We start from the raw sequence: 22,794 nt of genomic DNA on the forward strand, positions 1-22,794 counted from the left end.
ACTTGCCCCCCCCCCCCCACCCCCCATTCAACGGCACTTCAGATTTCTATTTTTGTTTCCCTCGGAGTTTCCAGAAATCATGATTCCACTGAAACTGTCACAAAGAGAAAACGGAAGCAAAGGTTGATGGTGATATTTTATCCTGCTGAATCGAGTCGAAAACGTCTTCCTTGATATCTCTCCTTTTTCTTCTGGGAACCGACACTAGATCGACATCCTGAAACAAATTTGCCTGCGATCAGGCTTACGGTCGAGAGCCGGGAATTGGCCTTCATTAGAGCGACAGATCTAGAGCCACAAAGAAGTGTATGCAAATTTAAAGGAGCTATGTCAGACCATGTCATGGTAGATTGACTATTTTTTGTGATGTGCAAGGTTGCCTATAAAAGTTTACTAAGGTAACAAAACATTAAAGACGGTAAAAATAAAACAAAAAGGAACAATAATAATAATAAGACTTTATTTAACGAGGGTAACAAAGAATGAATTGTTATGACTTAGACGGATAACAAATGACAAACTTGAATTTTCAAGACGCCCCCTCCTATGATCCGTGACAAAGGGAAATTTCCCTTGAACTATTCACGTGGTCATATGCCACTGGATACCATTTTATAATTAATGCGAACACGCAAACACATTCTCAATACTCGAAAATGTTAGGTTTTTCCTCTTAAAAACAATGAAACATTCCCTTATTCTACTGCTGAAAGTAATGTAACTAAATGAAGAACGATGAGAACATTGTCAGACCAAGAAAGGTGAGTTTGGTGATATTTCTTTAATGTTAATTTCTATTGCAAGTGAAAGCGTTTGTTTACATGAGCGAAACAGGCCGAGACTTGACTGCCGATGAATTTTCATTTTGCACCAATGAAGTTGCCCAGTCACATGATCGTAGTGCACAGGGAAGATTCCCTTTCCCTCGAGTAGTGATGGTACAGTAGTCTCATTCGAAGCATAAATGCAACAGCAGTTGATATGTGTTATTTACTCGACTGAATATTCCATGCGCTGATTCTATTTTGTCTGGCTTCTGTAAACTTAGTTACCAAGATAACTCAGTTCCTCTGTGACTAAAATCGATGTAATACACAGCAACACACACACACACACACACGCAAAAAACAAATCATAGAGATCCACTTTTTCAGGCCAAGTAGGTTTGAATTGGAACAGAAGTCTAAAGAAGCTCTCGTTTCTTATCTTGTGTTTCATTGTGATTCACGGTACAATAAACCTAGAAAATATTTAAATAAAAATAAAATAAAAAATAATGAGGCAGCTGCACGATGTTTCATAGCTTGAGGAAGTCTTCTCTATGTATAGCCTTAAACGCCAAGGTATAAACGACATGGAATTCACAACAAAAAAGCTTGTAAAACAAACCAGTGGTTTTATCACGCATTCGGATTTTATGAAGGAAACCACGATGCTTTTCAAATGCCTTTTGTTTAGACTCCTTTCAGCTGTCGATATGTATAATAAATCCATAGATCTTTTTATTCAATCTACTACCTCCAAGAACGTTAAATGTGCATCAACTGGTCGACACAAGGAAATTTCGTTATATTGACAACACTTTTACTCGCAATATCGGTTTAAGTTTAATAATCCATGGAATAAATAACGCATCTTAATGTAAAGAAGAGAAACAAACAGTTTGGAACGAGTGGACTTACAAGTTCAACTTGAGCTCGTTAGCTACATGCTGCAGTTACTATACGTTGTTGAACAAAACTCCCTGGACGAAACTATCACTAAAAATGAGATATATCCCGTCCAGTACTGTGTCTTTTCAAAGACGAATAGAGTGGATATATCGGTACTTCGAGGTACAAGACACAATCTGAAGACCGCCGAACCTCAGTCAGTCAATTTGACTCTCCCATCGCCCATTCGCCTTTTTATGTCGACTTCCTTTGGAAGAACTTGTATGTTCGTGGGGGAATCTTGAGAAATAGATCACCTTCCAACAAGTAGACCATCAACGAAACCAGACTAGTATTTACGGTATGCGGTTGAAAATGAAGTGTTGTTCTAGGCACTTGGTTCATCATTTTATGAAGTTGTCATCGCCTACTTCGAATTCATCGGAAATTCCTAAAGGTTTCACATATCATCTTCACCACAAACTTTTCCATTCGCATTAATTTTCAAACCCCTGTAACTCATTAGCAGCAATTTTGATGAATAATGCCAATTACACACCAAACATGCCTAGTCAGTAAGTCTTATCCGGGAAAAACAGCAGCTCATACATCGTCAATCAGTCGCGCAACAGTGTGTCTGGATGCCATGGTCGATATGCCGAGCTGAGGGACAATATAATCAGTCTACCGAAAAACGGAAGACATAAGCTCATCACCTGCCGCCCAAGAACCTTATCTTGTACTAGCCCCCGGGTACTAGCCCTTTTCATTTACTTACGTCTTTACTTTTAGTGGCGTGCTGGATCTTTTCAGGCTTGCTTTTGTCTCTACACTTAAAAAATTACAAGAGACCTTTTCATGCAACTTGCCTCCGGGGGGTACTTTCCCCAAAATTGGGTGTGGTTCCGCCGCGCACTTTTTGAAACCCTTTCTCTATTTCTGAACAGACCAGCTACGTCACGGATAACGCATCTTGAATTTCAAGTTTATCATTCGTGACTGGTCTTACTCTTTGTCAGTCCAAACCATCCTTATTTATTTTTGTCTTTTTATTTCTTCGTTGGTGTTTATTCTGAGTTAGAAAACTATTATTTTGAGGTTTTCTTCAATATGAAAGTAATCAGAAAAATTACTTAAAATACCGTGACATAGCTCCTTTAACGTCAGATATATAAGGCCTCCCCCCTCCCCTAGGAATTTGATGTCAACTATGAACTAGACTGAGAACAGTACTATATTTTCTTGTGTTGTATTTACTTGTATTTTCTTAAAATAAGACTTCCGCTTGCACCGGATCTGTGGATAAGGCTGCGTGCGCGTGCAGTCTGGCCTGCAAGCGGTCTCCAAATGTAAGTGGAGCAGAAGCGAGCTGAGAAATCGTCGACCGAAGTGCCCGTTTACAGGATATGTGTAGTCTACCATTTATAAATAAAAAATTATACCAGAATGATATGTTCTTTTTGTCATTTAATTTGTTAAAATTATGGTAGGAATATATTAATATTGATTTCACCCTGGTATGTGGTCAACTCTAATTTTACTTCAATTTCTCCGTTATGTTTAAGACCTGGATGAGGTCTTATATGCTACAATTGCTCGGCAAAACAGCGTTTGGGGGGGGGGGGGGGGCGAGGGGAGGGGAGGTTAATGCAGGAGCTAGTGCTGGAAACCTACACGGTACTTGATTTTAAAATACTTTTGTATTCTTTTAATCATTTATGTAAACAGCCCGTCATGTGACTCGACTTCCAAGATCAGATTGCTGAACTGGGCCTGGAGCTGCAGAACTCATTTGTAGTTAACTTGTTTTAACCGAGCTAAACAAGAATTTTTGCAGGTATGTAGCATGTCTTTAAGTGTTATAATAGTATGCACGTTTTTCAGCGAACGGAGAAAGAGTCCAACAAGAGTGGATCCAATTATTTAGTGAAAACGAAACTACTTCATTTCCGGTCTTATTTCCGCCCACTATAAACAGTGCTATCGTTTACTCTCAAGAGGGGAATAAGTTGACGATTTTGTATTCTTGCGAGTGGAATAACTGCCAAAACTCTTTATGCAGATGCAATGATTTTATTATGCAATTTGAGGCAATTGCACAAATCAACCGCACCTCAACCAACCAACAAAAGTAAGCAACTTCGAAAAACTTCAAAAACGCACGGGGCATTTTCCGGGAAAGTATTGAAAGTTCGTCAGATTTTGAAGACTTTGAATGTTTGAAGCGGGTTGGACGTATATGTATAAGCAGAAGCTATGCTCTACCTTCGTAGCATTTGAGATTTCGACTGATCAGGCATGACCAAGACTGACACTGACGCAGTTCACAGTTCTATAGGCACGCTGAGAGCATCTGAGAGGACTTTGCTGGTGAATTGCGTGACTTCTCAGAACTACAATCTCCATTTGTCTACCTCCCTCGCCCCTAACATTTAAACGGTTTATAAATTTGGTATACCGATAATTGGAAACAATAGTTCTCCATTTTATTTTTTGATCCGACCGAATTCCCAATTTGTCTCGTGAGCGTTAACCCGCCAACTCGAGGATCTTAGTGCTGCGGGTTTACAAACGACTTAGAGATTCTCGGAATATTGGGGTCAATTTACAGCAAACATGCAGCATCAAAGATGACTACCAAACGACGCGAAGCAACAAAATCCCGCAAAAGATGCTCAGACATGGATACATTATACCCTCATCTTCGATCGGCGCAGCGGTAGCGGCACCCAACCGTGTATTATCTTCATAAGTTACACCTCCCCTCCCCCCCCCCCCCCATGCTCGTCACGTGCTTATTGGCTGACTACTACTTACGTAAGCCACTATTTATACGCGCAAAGCATGCGGTTGAAAGATTTGAATTTTAGCGGTAAACCTTGTAGTTTCAAGTACAAGTTTGCCAGTAAATTGTTCCAGGCTTAAGACCGCTACAGCCATTTCTTCCAGGTGAATATCTATAAATTGTATTTTATTATTGTCATTATGGTTTTTATTACTCAATTGTATGGTCCAATATGTCTCTGTTCGGTCAGCTGGGAATCCACGAACGTGCTCACCAAAGCGGAAATAAGTCCGAAGATCAAAAGAGTGAGCGCCAATTTTACTGAAGCGTTACTGCTGGTTAAAGTTCAAGCCATTTTATAAATTACGAATATTTTTTTGTAAACCTCTTTCTAGTTTTCCCACAGTATTGTACCTAAAACATAACCTAGTTTTTTGCTCTTCACTCAGTTACAGGCAATTGCAAGTTGTTTATGATGCAAGCGGAAAATGGATGAAGCAGGTAAATTATCCGCAGCTAAGATTGAGATATATTTTTGTACGAGCAGCAGACTGTTATACCGGCAATTCGAAGAACTTTATTAATACTTCTTTCTAATTATGAAAGGTCATAAAAGATATATGTTCTGCCTGCGGTTAAAGGTTCGGTAACTTAATTTGCGGTTAGCTACTAAAATAAGCCAAAAAAACCCTTTTTTGAGTTCCCACCCAGGGAGACGCCCAGGGTCACGGTAACGTGGACTCCTAAATAAGACTGTTACCGATAAAATGACGCAAACACAAAGTCCAAGCAAACGGAAGCGGGCGAGGGTCTGACTCTCTCTCGATCGCAATCTCTTTTCTCTCGCCCACTGCGTCCAGTTCTCTCACGATTTTTTTCCGCATTCTACGATCGAAAAAAAAAAATAGGGGCCTGTGAACAATCTAACTTGTGCTTGCATCGCGGAAGGTTTGTTTGCAGTCGGTAAACTAAAGTTTCTTTGAGTTCAATGACCTCGCCTGTACGATTTCCGGGAATTCAAATTGCATGCTGACAGCAGTCATTTCACACGCCAAATGATAGCGTGACATGTCTGGCCCGTATACTTTATTATCAAAACACACACTCTTTGCATTTATCAAAGATAATGTCCTTAATATTCCATGGTCCATTGCGTAAAGTCTGGGGGCGTGCTCTTGATTGTGTTTTTACGTTCAATCCAGATAACTCTAACTCGCAGGCTTTTATGCTTGGTTTCCTGTCGAAAGCGTTAAAGACAAATAAAATAAAATACGTTTTAGACCAAGGTTACAGGGAAAGTGAGGTTAATTTAGCATTTGGAGTATTCCAAGGTTGCCACTGAATCAAGTTGTTGCTTAGGGAACTAAGGCGGAAAGTTTGGATAAATCGTGCGCATGCGATATATTACGATTATTAGCGAGGGTTCCCTGGTGCTGACCAGAAGAATCGCGGCCTCTGGGGACGAGAATGGGATTTGACTAAAGTTGATTTCCATTTATCTTTACTGATTTTCTATTACTGTTAATGACACTTTCATACAAATTGAGATAAACTTGAAAAATGTCGGGCCGACGTTTTTGAAGTTTACCAAAACGCAATCTGTTTTAATCTCCCCTAATTTTGCCCACCGATGGCCCTTTTTGGCCTTTCTGTGTTTCTTTTGAGTTATTAGAGAGGTTAAGCATGACGTTTATTTTTCCCGCAAACGACAAAAATTCAACTTCGTGAATGTGTTATTTTCCCCCTATTTTTATGAGAGATTAATTTATGAATTCCATAGAAAGGTAACAAAATGAAAGGCAAGCTCGTGTTTGCCGTTTGCCGTATAACGTCATACTTAATCTCTCTATTGTACAGTTTTAAGCCGTTATTGTGATATTTAAGTTTATTCTATGACCGGTTGGTAAGTGCCGAAATTGCCTAAAATTGCGTGACATAGCCCCTTTAACAACAAAAGTTTTTTTTCTATATCGTAGGAACTACCCAGGCTAGGGTACGGAATGAAACGCTATCGTGCTATCAAATGCTTGGAAACAATAGAGAGAGATCTTCGAGACGGTAATTCAGCAAAGGCAGAGGAGACGCTACAAAAATGTCACAAGTACCTCCAAGAGTTGATGCCAAATGATTTTTCTAATCTCAGTTCAGAGGAGATACAAATAGTGAACCATGCAGAGCAAATATACATAAAGGATGCGCCGTGGAATTCCAAAAATGGATCCATTTTGTTGGCCCAAAAGTGCTCAGAAGAAAACTTCTTCGTCCGCTCTCTTAACGTTTTTGGCTCCCTTGCTTCCAAGATGTATTATCTTGACATAGCTGTTGATGTGCTTGAGCAGTCTGTTAAATACATAGACGATGCTGATAACGAGAAGTTGAATGTTAGCTTGGCTGTTGCTCAAAATAATTTAGGCTGTGTATATATTTGTAAAGGATTATTTCAAAACGCAAAAGAAAGTCTTGAAACCGCTCTTAAAAGGATTGAAATGATCAAGAACTCGACTAACAGCCACGTAGTTGAAGTTAATATTGTAACGATTCTTAACAACTTAAGACAGGTACATCAGGCTCAGAGAAACTACGCGGCTGATCAGCAAGTTCAAAACGATCTTTTTACGAGTTTACATCAAGCTTCCGGCTTGCCCCCAAGAATCATTGCCATCGTTGAATATAATAAAGCTTGTGCTTCTTTGGAGAATCGTAATCTTAGAAAAGCTTTGAACGCTTTCGAGAAGTTGAAGACTTTCTGCGAAACAAAATTACAACAAGACGAGGAACTGGTAAAATGTATTTCGCTGAAAATTTGTTTGCTTTATCTTTTGTTGGGAAACTCTTCAAAGGCTGCAGCAATTATTGACACAGAGACTACAGCATTACCAGAACTGATAGAGCTTGTTAGTGTAAAAAGCAACTTTCCTCTGGGCTTTTCAGTAACAGTTGCAGAGATTTTAGTGGACATTTGTGTTAATCAAGGTAATCAAGACTTAGCATGTAAATTGCTGGCATATCTTGTGACGATTTGTCGAGAAACATGTGGGGCAAATCATCCAACCTTTGCTACTATCATGCTAAAACAGGGACTTGTTTTCTCCATCATGGGAAAAACAGAGACTTCAAGGCAATGTCTTAGAAGTGCACTAGAGATTTTTACAAGAGCTTTTGGTGCTGTTCACCCCGACGTACTCAAATGCGAAACAGGTCTCGTGCGATTAGAATCCAGCGATGGATTACAAGAGAAGTCTTTGTTGCACTGTCAAAGAGTTCTTGAAAATGTAGAAAAGATTTATGAAGTTTCATTCGTGGAACAACTGAAAGAGAAGTTTGTGGAAAAGTTTAAACACAGCGGAAAATCATTTCCTGCATCAAACCATGAAGAACACTTTAAACTTGAAAGTCTTGTTGCTGAGTTTGGTGTGGAAATCACTGGTGTTCTCTCACAACACCAGCCCAGTGATCTTGGAGACAACATAGTATCACTCCCTGACGTTGACGATCGTCCAGATTTTCCAATCTCCTTCTATCCTGAAGACCTCTGCGCAAAGTTCAGCTTTAACTTTCTGAAGACTGGTTTATCGTTATTCAATGTTGGGATGGTGGCGCAAAGTACTGTTTTTCTGTTGCAGTCGTGTTCTTATACGAAGATGTTCCATAACTATTTGGACTGCTCTGATGTCATTTTAGTTCAAGTGATTTTCGTTTTGTATCATCTTAAAGCCAAGAAGGGCGAAAGATTCCTGAAAGAAAAACGACTGAGAAATGAACTGGAAGTGTTAAGGGACTACATCGAGAGCAGATCTAGACAACACAACCAACCAGAAAGAAAAACTCTGTTTTTTGACGAAGCTGTAAACTTAAAAATTTCCCTCGCACTTTTTGTTCAATCTTTCGAAGAGATGGCAATGTTTGACATGATTGACGTTATACATGGATTGATTTCAAAACTCCAAAACCACCACTCACAGAAAATGACTACCATCTTGCTCGTGGAGGAGCTGAGATTTGTATTCTGTAGCACAAGTATTGAATGTCTTAGACGAGTTGCCACACATGACTTGATCTTTACGACACCACTTGGTACGATGTATAAGGTTCAAAAACCTGAAGAAAGAAAGACACATGCAGCGTGTCAACTCGGTATGAAGGACCAAAATTCATTTCACAAAGATCAAATCTCTGCAGAAAGACAACCAAGGAATGTGTACAGAATTTTAGCACTTAAAAGAGACAAGATTCCATTTGAAAGGTTTTGCAGATTTCTCATACACTGTCCAATATCATACGATGTTGAGATTGCTGTACTAAAGCAAATAAGTGATTGCAGTTTGAAGTCCGTACAAGACACCCTACCTCAGCTGATTTTTAGAAATCAGAATCAAGTAACTACAACACACTATTTCATGGAGCTGGAAACTTTAGTTTCTTTAGAAACTGATATTTCGTTCCTTCTTGGTGACTTGTCATTATTACCGCTCATCTTGTCATCAGCCGACGAGAGTGCTAAATCGGAAACGCAACCTCTTGTCTCGATCGATAGTGTGATGACATGCGAAGGAACTGTAGCATTCACTTTTCCAGACAGAGCAGCAAGCAGTTTTGTATTCGGGAAGCTTATGAAGCAGATTTTTGCCAATCTGGAAAAGCTGGGTGAGATCGCGGACGTGGGGATCGTAGATGACCATCTCGTGTTGAAAATCCAACGTCCATTGACCGGGCAGATCGTGATGTGGTGTGAAGTAGACTCCATCAAAGTCAAGACCCAACTCATACAAGTGAAACAGAGCCCTGCAAAACATGAGGTTTGCCATGAAGAAATGTCACATTGCAGTTGTCCCATCATCAACATGTTCTTTGGTGAAGAAATGAAAAGATGTGCTGGTAGTTTTGGCATTCCCTTTGAAGAGCGAATCGAGAAAGCTTGGTGCATGGCATCACTGCTTCCTGAAAACGTTAATGAAATAGTACCACCAGTAAGTGTTGTGCGTTATTTTCTACTTTTTCGAGAATTGTAAAAGAAGGTCAATGTGGATAAATAGTATGTGCTTAATTACCTTTTGAACCGTGAATTTCTTTAGCTGATAATAGTTTTTGGTTATTGAGTCGGACAGCGAGAAAAGATAGTTCCACGCTTCTACTAATGACAAGAAAATTTGTTCTAGTTAACCAGTTTCTAGAACCCTACTTAAATGTTTTGGCGGATATTGGTCAGGTTTATTCATTAATCTGTAAGACAGAAGCCCTTTGCCTACGATCGATTCTCGGCAAATCAATGTCAATCTCTTGTAATGCGATGTTTTCACAGATCTTATACACTTTCCGCATTCAATGAGGGTAACCTCACTTATTATCTGTTGCAAACCGAACGGTCCTTTAAAGTAATTAAAAAGCAGGATAAAGAGTGCTTTGTAATTATTGGTTGTTAACTTCAAGTTTCTGTTATTAGGGGCACAAGACGCAAACATTACAGGGCAAGGACAACCTTCCACACCCGGCTTGTTCCTTGAGAATGGAGTCACAGAGGGAGAGTTCCGTTCTAAACTTTTCGAATGATGAAGACATGTTGTCAGAATCTTGTACACAAACAGATTCTTTGAGTATCCCCATTACTTATGACTTTGGAACACAAACTGATGAAAGCAGTTCATCACATCATCTGGAAGACTCGACTGCAGGTTGTGTAACTGATGCTTCAGACGCCGCGACTGTAAGTACTACTGTTATTGTATTTGGTTTCACTTACTTATCCTCTTCGTGCCCCGGGGGACACTTGAGGCCACATTTGCTTTTGGAGGGTTGATATTCATAGTCCCCTTGAAAACCTTTTTTTCTTCAAGTAAATGCTTTAAGTGAAAAATGACGAACGTTGATTACATTGTTTTCAGGTCAGTTTTTCTTCAAATCAGATGACTTCAATCACTCAACAAGCTGACGTTCCCGTGAAAGGCACGCTGACAGTTGAAAGAAACACGCCAGAAAACGACAACATTGGTCGATCTGGGGACCCAGTGGTTGCCACTACTTTGCCAGGCGAATCAACTCCTGATGAACCAAGTTCTGCGAGGAAGTTCAATTGGCCACCATATGATCCAAAACAGCAAGGTGATTCAAAAGTGGAGCAAAACGAAAAAGAAGAGGATGAAATAGTACCTTATCTCAGTCCCTCGGAGATCAAAAATGGTAGCAACACTTTGAAGGAAGGACAAAGAAGCCCTGAAAGAAGAAGTACTCGACCTTTAAATGATACTCGATCTCCAGATGTCATACCTTTGACTTCCACTACCGACCAACGCCACCCATGCGTGGAGTTACCTAACATTGAGCAACACCCTGTTAATCCTAGTCCTTCAGGTGATGGGCAGGGTAATGTTGTATATGACGTGACAGACGGTGCTGTAAGCCATGAAACGGCGATTGCGGGCAACAATAAGCCTCTTCCTGAGATCCCTGATATTAGCTGTTACAGGGATCAGACCAAAGCTGTACCGCAAGATCATCCTTCATTCGGTTTCTCGTTGGTAACTGCTAAATCGCCTTTTAAAGGAGAGGATGCTGTCGCGGACGATTCACAAAGACATCCAGACAACGCATACAGTAATTGTAACGCCATGAATGTAATTCAAAGAAGCACAAATACTTCTTTTGCTGGCACCACTTCATTACGACCAGCTCACGAGACCAAATGCAGAGATGAAGGACTTCTGACTGCTGGAAGATCGGGTGGTCTAAAAGTGGGGCGTAAAGATCAACCTACCACCAACTACGGTCGAAATGATAACCAGATGCTTGATGAATCTTCTAACTGTAGCCGCAATGGTGCAAAGCCCAAGAAAAACGTACAGCGAAGTTCTGATGTCCCATTACGCACAAAGAGAGTCGAAAAAGGGATTTTGTCGGAAAGAGCGGAAGAAGCAGATTGCTTTGGCATACGTCCTGTTTTTCTTGCACGACATACAGATGATAACAGCATTTCGATGACAAATGACATGTGGAATATGGAAAACATTAAAGAAAAGCCTTCAGACATCCTTTCCGGGTACCAAAGGTTTGGCTGTTATCCTGACCGAAGCTGCCATACTCCACCCAGATCTCCACCTCCGTTGCTTCTTCCTGAAGGTCCAGACTGTTCTGCATTGTCACAGGGACCTATTCGAGGGACTGCTCCTAGCTCGACTGGAACTCCTGCTTTTTTGAACTCCAATGAACAGCGATCTCAAACATATCACCACGACAAGAAACCTGCGTATCCTGGTTATGACCCTTGTTATGCCGTTTACCCAAGTAATCAAAACATTTCAATGTGGAACCTTCCACCGCCACCTCCTTTGCCATCTCTTCCTTGCGATGAATCAGGACATCATGCCTCCATTACCAGTGGAGCTGTGCAATCAAGATCCCCACAAGTTGTCTCTACAGCTGGTGATATTTTGTTTGCTCAAACACCGTCCTCTACCCCGCAAGTGGGAGGAATGACATGTCTTGGCAACACTGGGTTGGCCTTGCCAAATAACGTCATCAACCAAACGGACATTAGACAGTCAACATTTTCAGTTAATCCGACATCAACCTCGCAAAATGTGATCTTGCAAGCAGAAGCTTCCTCGGCATCAGGAAGAGCTACAAGACAAAAAGAGCGAGAAAGAATAGATAGAGAAATGGCCACGGCAACAGCTTTTACAAATAGAGAAAGTACAACGATGCAGCCGGAGTTAGTGAACAGTAATTCGCACATATCAGATGACGACTCCTTGGCTGCCCTCGAGCGACGAGTAGCCGAAGCTTGCTCACTTGTGGAAAGAGTGTTGAAAGAGAGGGAAGAAAGAGAAAAAGCAATAAAAGAAAGAGAACGAAGACAACGAGAAGAGCGGGCACAGAGAGAACTACGAGAAAAGGAAAGGAGAGAAAGAGAAGCAAGGGAAGCGAGACAAAGCGGAGAAGGCACTTCGACAACCAGCGAGGAAGAGGCTCCTTCCCAGCATTCAGCGCTTCCTGAGAGCCCGCAGTGGCTATGTGAACATTACCAGAGGCTGTGTCGTGTCAAGTTCCCCTGCTGTGGAAGGTTCTATCCGTGTCATCGCTGCCATAACAACTCAGACGAGTGCGTTCATGACAACTGCAAAGCGAAAGAGGCGTTTTATCTTGAATGCTCGGTTTGTAGACACCAGCAAGCGGTACGTAAAACACATGCAGTTATTTTAAGCCATAAATTTGGAAGATTCGAACGTTTGTTCTTCTCATCTGATTAAAGTTGTCCGACTTGGCGTCCCGGTATATTGCAAAAAGAAGAGTTACAAAGCCTTCTTAATAAATCAAGTCAAAGGGTTGAATTGTATGTACAGATGAGCCACTTCAGAATTCTAGTTTACGACACTCACTCAATTACGTTTACGACACTTATTGGGAATTGCATATGCAACTGCCACAGAAAAGACAAGGCCGCTAAATTGGGCAGAAATTCTCAGTCAGTTCTTCTTGTCATCCTGTACTTAGCCCTCATGGGGCGCGTTTATACCATGAAATGACAACATATCTCCTTCGCTTGTTTTCAAAGATCAATCAAGACGCCCAAACTTGTGCCAGATGTAAAACAAAGATGTCAGCGTATTTCTGCTCAATCTGCAAACACTTCACTGGTGAAGATAAATATCCTTATCATTGTACAAAATGCGGCATTTGTCGGTAAGTGGAAACTTTATGCGCAGATGTTAAAAATAGGAGAATGTGTCTTTATGTAATGTTTAATAGACGAGCAGGAGTGCTTTATCAAGTTTAAAACACGAGGTGCAACCGAGTGTTTTAGACTTGATAAAGCACGAACTGCGAGTTTATTGAACGGCTTCAAAAACCTCTAATGTAGATCTTTTCATTCTTGCACTGATAATTAGACTTTGGGTTATTTTGGCCAAGAAAACTGGACATAAAATTTAGCCGTATCTTTATCAGATATAAAGACACGCATTAAACATTAATTTCCTTGGTATTTTCTTAATGAATTATTAATGAGTTTTTGAAAACTGGTTACATAGAGCGGTTTTCAACCGAGTGTCGTAAAACCAAAACCAGATCATAATGACTTAAAACCAAAACCAGATCATGATGACTCTGGCCAATCACAAAGGACACAACCAAATCCAGAGAACCAATTACAACATGAAGAATATAAATGTAGCCTGTGCGAAGCGTGGGAAAACGTGTGTGAGTGAGTCATGATTTAAAGATTGTTAGAAAATAGCACAAAGTAAATACGTGCGCTGATTGGTTAAAAATTGTGTTTCTATAACTCGATGGAGACACAGACAGTTGTCGTAGACACGGCAATCAATATTCACGGCGCTAAAATAAGGAATGCAAAAATAACAACTAATAATTGTGCCAAATTTTAATGTCACAGCTGACAAAAACCAGGTTAAGACTAAACAAATATTTGCACATTTTAAAACAAGCGAGTAAGATGTTTACAGAGCCCGCTACACATTCAAAAATAGTCTGTGAAAGAAATTATCGAAGCGGCTGACCTTTCAAAGAAGTATATGAATTGGCGCAACTTCACTCCATTCTAGGCTTTGCAGCACTTCAGAAGTATTCACAGCTCCTCAACTGGACAAGATATTCGTCCAGAATGCCGAGTCAAACTTCATTTAACAGAAAAATAATTCACTTTCACCTCCAAGGTTCGAGTCGCTCGATCGTCGGTCGTCAAACCATTCGGTTAGTTCGATGAACCGAAATAAAACCACAATTCTTGACTCCTTCCAGTGCTGGACTTCAGTTAAACCATCGACTTAGTTATTTCTCATAATTACGTTAACTTTGGGGCCTGTTTTCTTTGTTTGTTTGGCCAAACAACGGTGAATTTTAGCCTTGAAGCAAATGTTGAACAGTTGATTTATTTCTGTTCATCGACTCCCGTACTATGATTGGTTGATTACTGTTCATGACGTAAAACCGCGAGGTGAAGAGAATCTACGTTTTGATGTTAAATAAAGCGCTAAATATTACTTTGATGTGCGTTATTTTCTTTGTGCTGTTTTCTAAAAGAAATAGAAAACATGTTTTCCGTGTTTCTATCGAGTTATAGAAACACTCGTGAAAGTTTGGGAGAGCTCGAAAAAGCTGTGGAAACACTCGTCTATCGACTCGTGTTCCCACAGCATTTCTCGTTCTCCCAAACTTCCACTCGTGTTTCTATAACTCGATAGAAACACGGAACATGTTTTCTATTTCTTAAATAAGCAGGAACTCTGACACGGGAAAAATCCAGGGAATAAATGCATATGGCCAAAGATGTAATGATGAGGGAAGGTAAACGCAATTCATTGACATAATATCTTTACTAGATTGATGTTCAGTGAAAAGCTAGAGAAGAAAAGATATTCGTCCCCAAGCTGTGATGTCTTTTTCCTTATTTTTAGGATTCATAAAGACAGATCTTTCCACTGCGACGTGTGTAACGTTTGCCTAGATAAACGGCTTCAAGGAAAACATAAGTGCAGAGCAAATTCTGGACATGACGAGTGCTGCATTTGCTTGGAGGTAATTGCATGCATGATTTATTAAGGCTAGGCCGTAGCCGCTTGAGGCAAACTGGGGCAGTTGCCTCAGTCATTTTTCGTTTTTGTTGTTATCTTTTGAAGGGGGAAAAGAAATTACCTAGGGAGAGAATTTAACCATGGTCATTGCCTCAGTCATAATTTTTTTCTGGCTAAGGCCTTGAAAGGCCATATACTGTTTTAGGCATCGCGGAAATGGGCGCGGAGTGACCGAGTTACGCGTTGAGAAAAAAGTAGTCAATGGCTTGAAGTTAATTATGGCCTTGTCTCACTAGAGTCTGGACGCTTTCAAACTTAGTTATTAATTTGAACTTGAAAAGCGAGCTTGTTGCACAAAAACAGTCAAAATTACAAAGAAACTCAGTCAAAAATTAAACAGTTTAGGTGAACCGCAGATCTTGTCGAACAATCTCAGCAAAGATTATCTGCCCAGCGCTGAAAAAAATCTCCAGGGTCCGGCTGAGGTAGCCAAGGTGCCGTGCTCCACTATTCACCAATTGAAGAATGCAGCACAAGGAGGCAACAGCGAGTCCGGAAGCAGCAATGGTGGGAAACCTCCAAAAGCAAAGCCGCCAAACCCCCAAGTGTAGAAGAAAAAGCGGGAAGAGTGGAGAGCTTAGAGTTGAGCTTCAAATGTTAAAATGTGTGTGAGAAGCATGTGAGTTGTGAGAAGCTTGTGAGCCCACGCTAGAAGAATACAATAGAACAGAAGAATTTGGCGTTACTTATTGCTTGAGTGTCACAAGTAACACAATCATTTATAGGTATAGAAATGTCCACAAAAAATAGATGAATATTATTTTTATTTTAATCGTATCTCCAGGATGCATTCAGCGGTTGCCAGATCTTGCCATGCTCACACAAGGTTCACAGAGAGTGCGCCATTGCAATGATACAGAACGGCGTGTAAGTATACCTGAAATGTACTCCTGATGCAGCTGGGTTTTTTTTTGCGATCTTCAAATGTTTTCGTCATTTAACTGAACGGCAATAACATTGGTGTACGACAAAGAGTGTTGGGATTTTCATTGATCTCATTATTTACCGCTGCTAGCAGTTTTAGTGAATAATGAACATCTCTTCAGGGCTTTTTTCTCGTAACTGCTCTTTTCCATAACTACTCATAACTTTAAAGTTACTTTATAGTTATAGTCACCAGTTAAGTTACCTTCATTTGTCATTTGCACGTATTGATATGTACACTGTCACAGAAATATCTTACGCAAAGAAGATAAGCTTGGATGATCCTTATTTTGTTTGCTTATTCCACAGTCGCAGTTGTCCCATTTGTCGTCATCCGCTGTACAGTCAGACAGGAGGCACCGAGTAGGTTCGAGTAGAGGACTGTCTTGGGAACCAGGGACATTTTGCGTTGTGGCATGTTACAGAAAAGCCCTTTTCCTCGTACAACGTTTTAAGTATCCAATTAATTAGCTTTTTTTCGATTAAAATAGATAAAAAACGAACGTTTTCGACTTACCAAGTCATCATCCGGTTCATTTTACCCTGATGATGACTTAATAAGTCGAAAACGTTCGTTTTTTTTCCTTTTTTAATGTTTTAACTTTTTAGCCCTGTAAATAATTATTTTATATCCCAAGTGGATGTGAGGAAATTTCGGACAATTTCGCAATTTCAGCCTGACATTTTCTCCATCCACGTTGAATTTTATTATAATGAAAATGAGAAACGTTTACTATGAAAATGGTTATTCAATTTTTAGCTTTAGTGGCCAGAGTTTGCGGGCCGTGTATAGTTCCTTTCGGTCAAGGAATGCCCGACGTCACATTTTCTATTTTTGACAATTATTACTATTTTTCTTAACGGCTTATTACAACGAGCTACATTTATGTATATAAAACACGTATCCAATATCGTGTACTGTAAAAGGAAAGTTAAATGAAGTGCCTTCTTTGGGGTAGTAGGTCTGTAGACGTCTCAATTTTACGTCTACAAGTAGGTTGATTAAATTTAATAGATTTCAAGTAGAAGTTCGACGGTACACAGCTTAACCATTGTTTCATTTGCCCTTGAACACTTGGAACAACAAACAAATTTCAGGTCTGAATTACGTTTAAAGTTTCAAAATAGATCTAGAGAAAAATAACGGTTGCCACAGAAAAAGGTGTCTGAACTAACCGATTTATTGAATGAAGTGGAGGTAAAAATGCAACTTCAAGTATTCACAGTTTTTAATAGAAAATAGCACAGTGGGAAACGTTTGTAACGCCCACAAGTATAATAGTTTCAACTGTTCCTTGAACAGCAAAAAATAAAAATAAAAAAAATAATAATAAAAAAAGGCAAAAAAAAAGAAAAAAAGAATCATTAAAAAGGAACACTACGAATAAAGTCTACAAGAGGCGTGGAGGCCACGGTTTTGTGGTGTGGCTCTCGCAGATTAAAAATAACGCGAAGAAGCAGCAGATCAAACGTAAATCAAAAATCATTAATCATTACTGAACTTAGCATTTTTGTGATCAAATCACATTGTTAAAACTATATCAAGGCTCATGAAGATGATCAAAGAATTTTAAGATCGTGAAAGATAACAGTTTTGAAAAGCAAGTTATAACTTGTAAAAAGTATAAAACGGAGACCGAAGACCACTCATAAAATAATTTATCAGCATTACAAAAATATCAAGTGTTTTCCAGCAATACGCTTTATTACAGCTATGATTTCAACTGCTCAACACAGCTTAAAAGGCAGGGTGGATTAGTGGAAGATGGAAAACCATGTCGATGATAAGACAGTGTATTTGTCTTTTTCCAATAAGTATATTATAATAATATACCTTTGTTTTTACTATTTTCAGTAAAATTTCGCTAGATTTTACAGGGAACCTGTAGCTGTATGCTTAGTTCTGGTGGTAGTTTTAAGCCCACTGGGATTTTTCCATAGTTTATCAAGTAAGCTTTAATACAACTTCTCAAACTCATTAATAATTCATGACGTTATAAGCCAACCAGAGCGCCCCATTCGGGTCAGGTGGATGAGTTGGACACTCAATGAAACACCAGTTGAAAATCACTAGTGTTTCATCACGTTTTCATCACTAGTGAAAAAATTGTTCTTAATCTGCATATTCATATATTACTCAAACACAGCTTTACATGAATCATTAATTTTTAATAAACAATGACCAGGAAAAACATTTCAAATTACAAACTGACAAGCCTAAGTCATTTGAAATTAAAGTTTACAGTACATTTCTTAAAGTCGCCAAAACAGACTGGCATAGTATCCATATCCACATTCTGAGAAACTTTTTCTACCTTCCGTGACACGGACTCACTGCTGGAATCGACACTAATTGTCGCACTTACTAGCTAGCCTAGTGTAAGCGGCTGAACTTTGTGCAATTCATACTCTTTAAAAACTCCACCAACCTCGAGTATTGGAACATTGACACTTCGCACTCGTTGCCAATCCTCAAAAATCCCTATTGCCCACTTATTTTTATATCTGGTAGACTTCGGTACTGCTCTCTCTACGCAAAGTTCTTCTTCCTCGATTGTTTTCGGGGAGCAAAACCTTCCTTCGGCCATGGCAAAAACAATATGTAAATCCCTTCAAGTTCACAACGCTTTTAGAATACAAATTTGGTGCAACGCGAAACTATTGGATAATTAAAAACAAAAGCTCACAAATACAATGAATGCCGACTGAATACAACAAATCACACATACAAGGCATTTTAAAGAAAAATGGGAAAAAATACGACACTGCATAATTTTGTATTGTTTCTTTAGAGAAGTCATTTCAAAAACTCGTGCATCGTGTTTCATCACGATTTCCAAACACTCGAAAACAGATGAAAGCACTCGGCCGAAGCGGCCTCGTGCTTTCATCTGTTTTCTCGTGTTTGGAAATCGTGATGAAACACTCGCACTCGTTTTTGAAATAGTACTTCAAATCCTTTCTCCCTCCGTTTATGCTTTTTCCTAGACTCCATCCTGACCTAAAAAAACGTGCCTGCCAACTCACACCATGCTAGTTTGTTCTCACTTCTTTTTTATCTCTGGGATTGGTAACAAGCAAAAAGCTGATAACAATGGGGCAATTCTTTGCGCGCAACATCACGAGGGCATTGCTTTATTTCATTAGTTAGAATAACAATAGCCACTACAAACGCAAGCGTGTGCAATTATTGGAGACAATCTATCACCCGTTACGACAAACATGGCGGATATATACCTCCACTGTGACGAATGTTCCAAAAAGTTGAAGACTTTTCGAGCACTTTTAAAACACTTCGAGCTAAGACATGTAAACAAACCACTCCCAAAGCGGGCACTGTTTTTACAAGATAGTGAACAGATTCAGCTAATCGCACCCCAAGCAATAAAATCTGCCGCAGTGCAAGAAGAATACAAGGCATGGTTGGTCGGTGTCACGGAACGGTTAAATGGAATTCATCATCAAAGACACAAAAGTAAGTTCTCTCTTAAATAACACGCATACACATGTCTAATTTTTATATAAATATTACCCAGCTTAGTGTGTAACACGCGAGCGCGATAAAACGCCTGTCTCCAAAACTTCCTAACACGACGAAATTTCCACGTGCTTGTTTGCAAAAAATTCACGTGACGAATGTGCGGTTGTTCTGCAAAACCAGACCACTGTAAATTATTGGCTACGTACACCGTTTCAAGAGAATTCAGCACAACGCGCGCCGTTTGTTTCAAAATTACTCCTATCCATTATGTATTTTTATATTTTATATAATTTTCACAATTTTGCAACATAACATGACATGACTGACTGCAAAATACACCACTGACTGTGAAATACACCACTGACTGCGAAATACACGACTGACTGCGAAATACACGACTGACTGTGAAATACACCACTGACTGCGAAATACACCACTGACTGTGAAATACACCACTGACTGTGAAATACACCACTGACTGCGAAATACACGACTGACTGCGAAATACACCACTGACTGCGAAATACACCACTGACTGCGAAATACACCACTGACTGCGAAATACACCACTGACTGTGAAATACACCACTGACTGCGAAATACACCACTGACTGTGAAATACACCACTGACTGCGAAATACACGACTGACTGCGAAATACACGACTGACTGCGAAATACACGACTGACTGTGAAATACACCACTGACTGCGAAATACACCACTGACTGTGAAATACACCACTGACTGTGAAATACACGACTGACTGCGAAATACATGACTGACTGTGAAATACACCACTGACTGCGAAATACACCACTGACTGTGAAATACACCACTGACTGTGAAATACACGACTGACTGCAAAATACACGACTGACTGTGAAATACACCACTGACCGTGAATACACGACTGACTGCGAAATACACAACTGACTGTGAAATACACGACTGACTGCGAAATACACGACTGACTGTGAAATACACGACTGACTGCGAAATACACCACTGACTGCGAAATACACCACTGACCTAGTAATAAACAACTTACTGCGAAATACACGACTGACTGCGAAGTACACGACTGACTGCGAAACACATGACTGACTGTGAAGTACACGACTGACTGTGAAATACATGACTGACTGCGAAATACACGACTGACTGTGAAATACATGACTGACTGCGAAATACACGACTGACTGTGAAATACACGACTGACTGTGAAATAAACGACTGACTGCGAAATACACGACTGCCTGTGAAATACATGACTGACTGCGAAATACACGACTGACTGTGAAATACATGACTGACTGTGAAATACACGACTGACTGTGAAATACACAACTGACTGTGAAATACACGACTGACTGCGAAATACATAATTGACCCAAGGAAAACATAATTGACCGAGTAATACACAACTGACAATTGACTGTGCAATACAGAACTGACTGAGAAATACACGTTCAAATAATTATTACGTCCTCTGAGGGGGAACATTAATGTATCTGTATAGTCTTAAGGCTTTACAGGTCCAATGGTGCAAAAAAGGAACAATGTAGATTCTCACTTCATTTTACATTTTACAGGAAATTGGCAGACTTTGGAGTTTAACATGGTCTCAAAAAAGTTCTTCCAGCAGTTGCTGAAAACTCTTGGCAACCCACAGCCTCACGCTGTAAGAGAACAGCACCATTGGCGCGCACCCATTCTGAGTTCTTTAGCGAGGAAGGTGACATACCGCTTCTATGATTTGTGCAAACTTAAAACTGCTTTGGAATTTCAAAACACTGTCGCCCTCAAAGAGAAGGTTAACTGGAATGGGGATAAACAAGTTGAAGAAAATCTTTGTCAGTTGGATCCCAGAGAGGCACTTGCTGCAGCTAAAAGCAGAGCCCACAACAAGAAAGTATCAAAAGACAGAATTACTTGCAAAAGTAATATCGTCGTCGGCTATGGGGAAGGTAGAGCAACCCGAGAATTAGATATTATTTGGTGGCCAAATCTATACAGAACAAATGTTCTAGGGAAAATGTGCATCAGATTATTTGTTAGCCGAGTGCAACTGATTTTATAGGATAAGATTTTTTTATATTATTTAGTGGTGCTCATCTTTAGTCACAACTTGCTGGCCAAACTGCTGGTTTTGAATTTAAAAGTATGAAGTAAATAGCCAAACCTAGATGTATTACCAAGTAATATGTGAACTGAGGTACTTTTCTTTGTGCGTAAGAGTAGTTCCTTTTTTAAAACAATCACTGCCTGCAACCGGTCACTGTGACTACTGTGAATTGATGACTACTCTCAGGCAGTTTATCCATTAGGTTTTGTTTACAGTGTATACTGTGTAAGAGTGTTATCTGTTACAGAGCTGGTCCTGTAACAAATCAAAGTGACTAGTTCCCTCATATGTAATGTCCAAAAATCTGCATAGTATCATTTTCATTGTTAGCTGGTTAAAGTTGCATTTACGTTTGGTTTTGACATACTGTGAATCATCCAGAAAGCATGCATGAATTGGAGAAACCAATTTTTTATTATTAAGTTTTAATTACTGGCACCAATTGAAGTTTTAAGAAATGTGTACATTTTACAGATGGTTTACAATAAATGTTAACATAATGAAACTGTGGACATTTAGGCCTAATGACACTGGAATTGCAACGATCATGTATTGGAGGCAATAAGAATAAAAACTGGCATAAGAAAGGATAAAAAACGATCTTTTGTGTTCACATTTGACCAGTGGCTACAACTGACTTAAAATATACCAAATGACCTTAATTAGAGAATGCTCCTCCTATTTGCATCACCATCTGTATTTACTTCAGATGGATGCTTACCTTCACCTTTGTTAAAAATTAATAGTCATTGAAATAACTGCATCCATTCATTTCCTACAAAAATTAAACAAGCAGATTATTTTATAAGAATTAACATAATAGTTATACTTATGTTGCAAGAAAGAATCACTAATCATGCAACCGGTAACGAAACTAGTTATACATTTTCAGCAATAATTTGAATGTAAATCCTATACCCTACCCCAGATAGCACAGAAATAAGTATCTTTGCACTCATCTATCAAATGGGACGGTTTAGAGGCAAGATATTTTTTATTATGAGGTGGGGCAAGACTGATATTAAAAGAAATTACTTCTACAAGTTAACAGTTACCGTCAGGTATCTGCTACCCCAGACAGTACAGGATTGATTAGAGCAATATTTTTGCCAGTTAACTGTTACCGTCAGGTATCTGCTACCCCAGACAGTACAGGATTGATTAGAGCAACATTTTGTCAGTTAACTGTTACTGTCAGGTATCTGCTACCCCAGACAGTACAGGATTGATTAGAGCAATATTTT

The 22,794-nt window shown here is 39.6% G+C and overlaps 2 protein-coding genes and 1 long non-coding RNA gene across 3 annotated transcripts in view; 2 read left to right on the forward strand and 1 right to left on the reverse strand.

Annotated features, from left to right (window-relative positions):
• The window catches only part of LOC144656658 (uncharacterized), a 523,850-nt gene that overhangs the window by 302,718 nt on the left and 198,338 nt on the right, over positions 1–22,794 (reverse strand). The gene's annotated exons all lie outside the window — the stretch shown is intronic.
• Positions 1–22,794, forward strand: part of LOC144656631 (uncharacterized) — a 144,400-nt gene that overhangs the window by 5,609 nt on the left and 115,997 nt on the right. The gene's annotated exons all lie outside the window — the stretch shown is intronic.
• Positions 653–17,414, forward strand: LOC144656630 (uncharacterized). Its single transcript, XM_078516873.1, has 10 exons — positions 653–761; positions 3,381–3,489; positions 4,887–4,938; positions 6,414–9,404; positions 9,878–10,138; positions 10,317–12,602; positions 12,983–13,110; positions 14,844–14,964; positions 15,805–15,887; positions 16,254–17,414. The coding sequence occupies exons 3-10, from the start codon at positions 4,930–4,932 to the stop codon at positions 16,309–16,311; spliced, it is 5,937 nt and encodes a 1,978-aa protein (XP_078372999.1). The 5' UTR covers positions 653–761; positions 3,381–3,489; positions 4,887–4,929; the 3' UTR covers positions 16,312–17,414.

The sequence above is a fragment of the Oculina patagonica genome, chromosome 6, assembly GCF_052425735.1.
Source record: "Oculina patagonica isolate OP01 chromosome 6, crgOcupat, whole genome shotgun sequence".
Classification (NCBI taxonomy): Eukaryota; Metazoa; Cnidaria; class Anthozoa; order Scleractinia; family Oculinidae; genus Oculina; species Oculina patagonica.

Bases quoted from the DNA above. Each gene is read 5' to 3' on its own strand.
- LOC144656630 (XM_078516873.1), top strand. The intron at 10,139-10,316 runs GTAAGTACTACT...CATTGTTTTCAG, and splicing joins ATGCTTCAGACGCCGCGACT to GTCAGTTTTTCTTCAAATCA. The intron at 15,888-16,253 runs GTAAGTATACCT...CTTATTCCACAG, and splicing joins GCAATGATACAGAACGGCGT to TCGCAGTTGTCCCATTTGTC.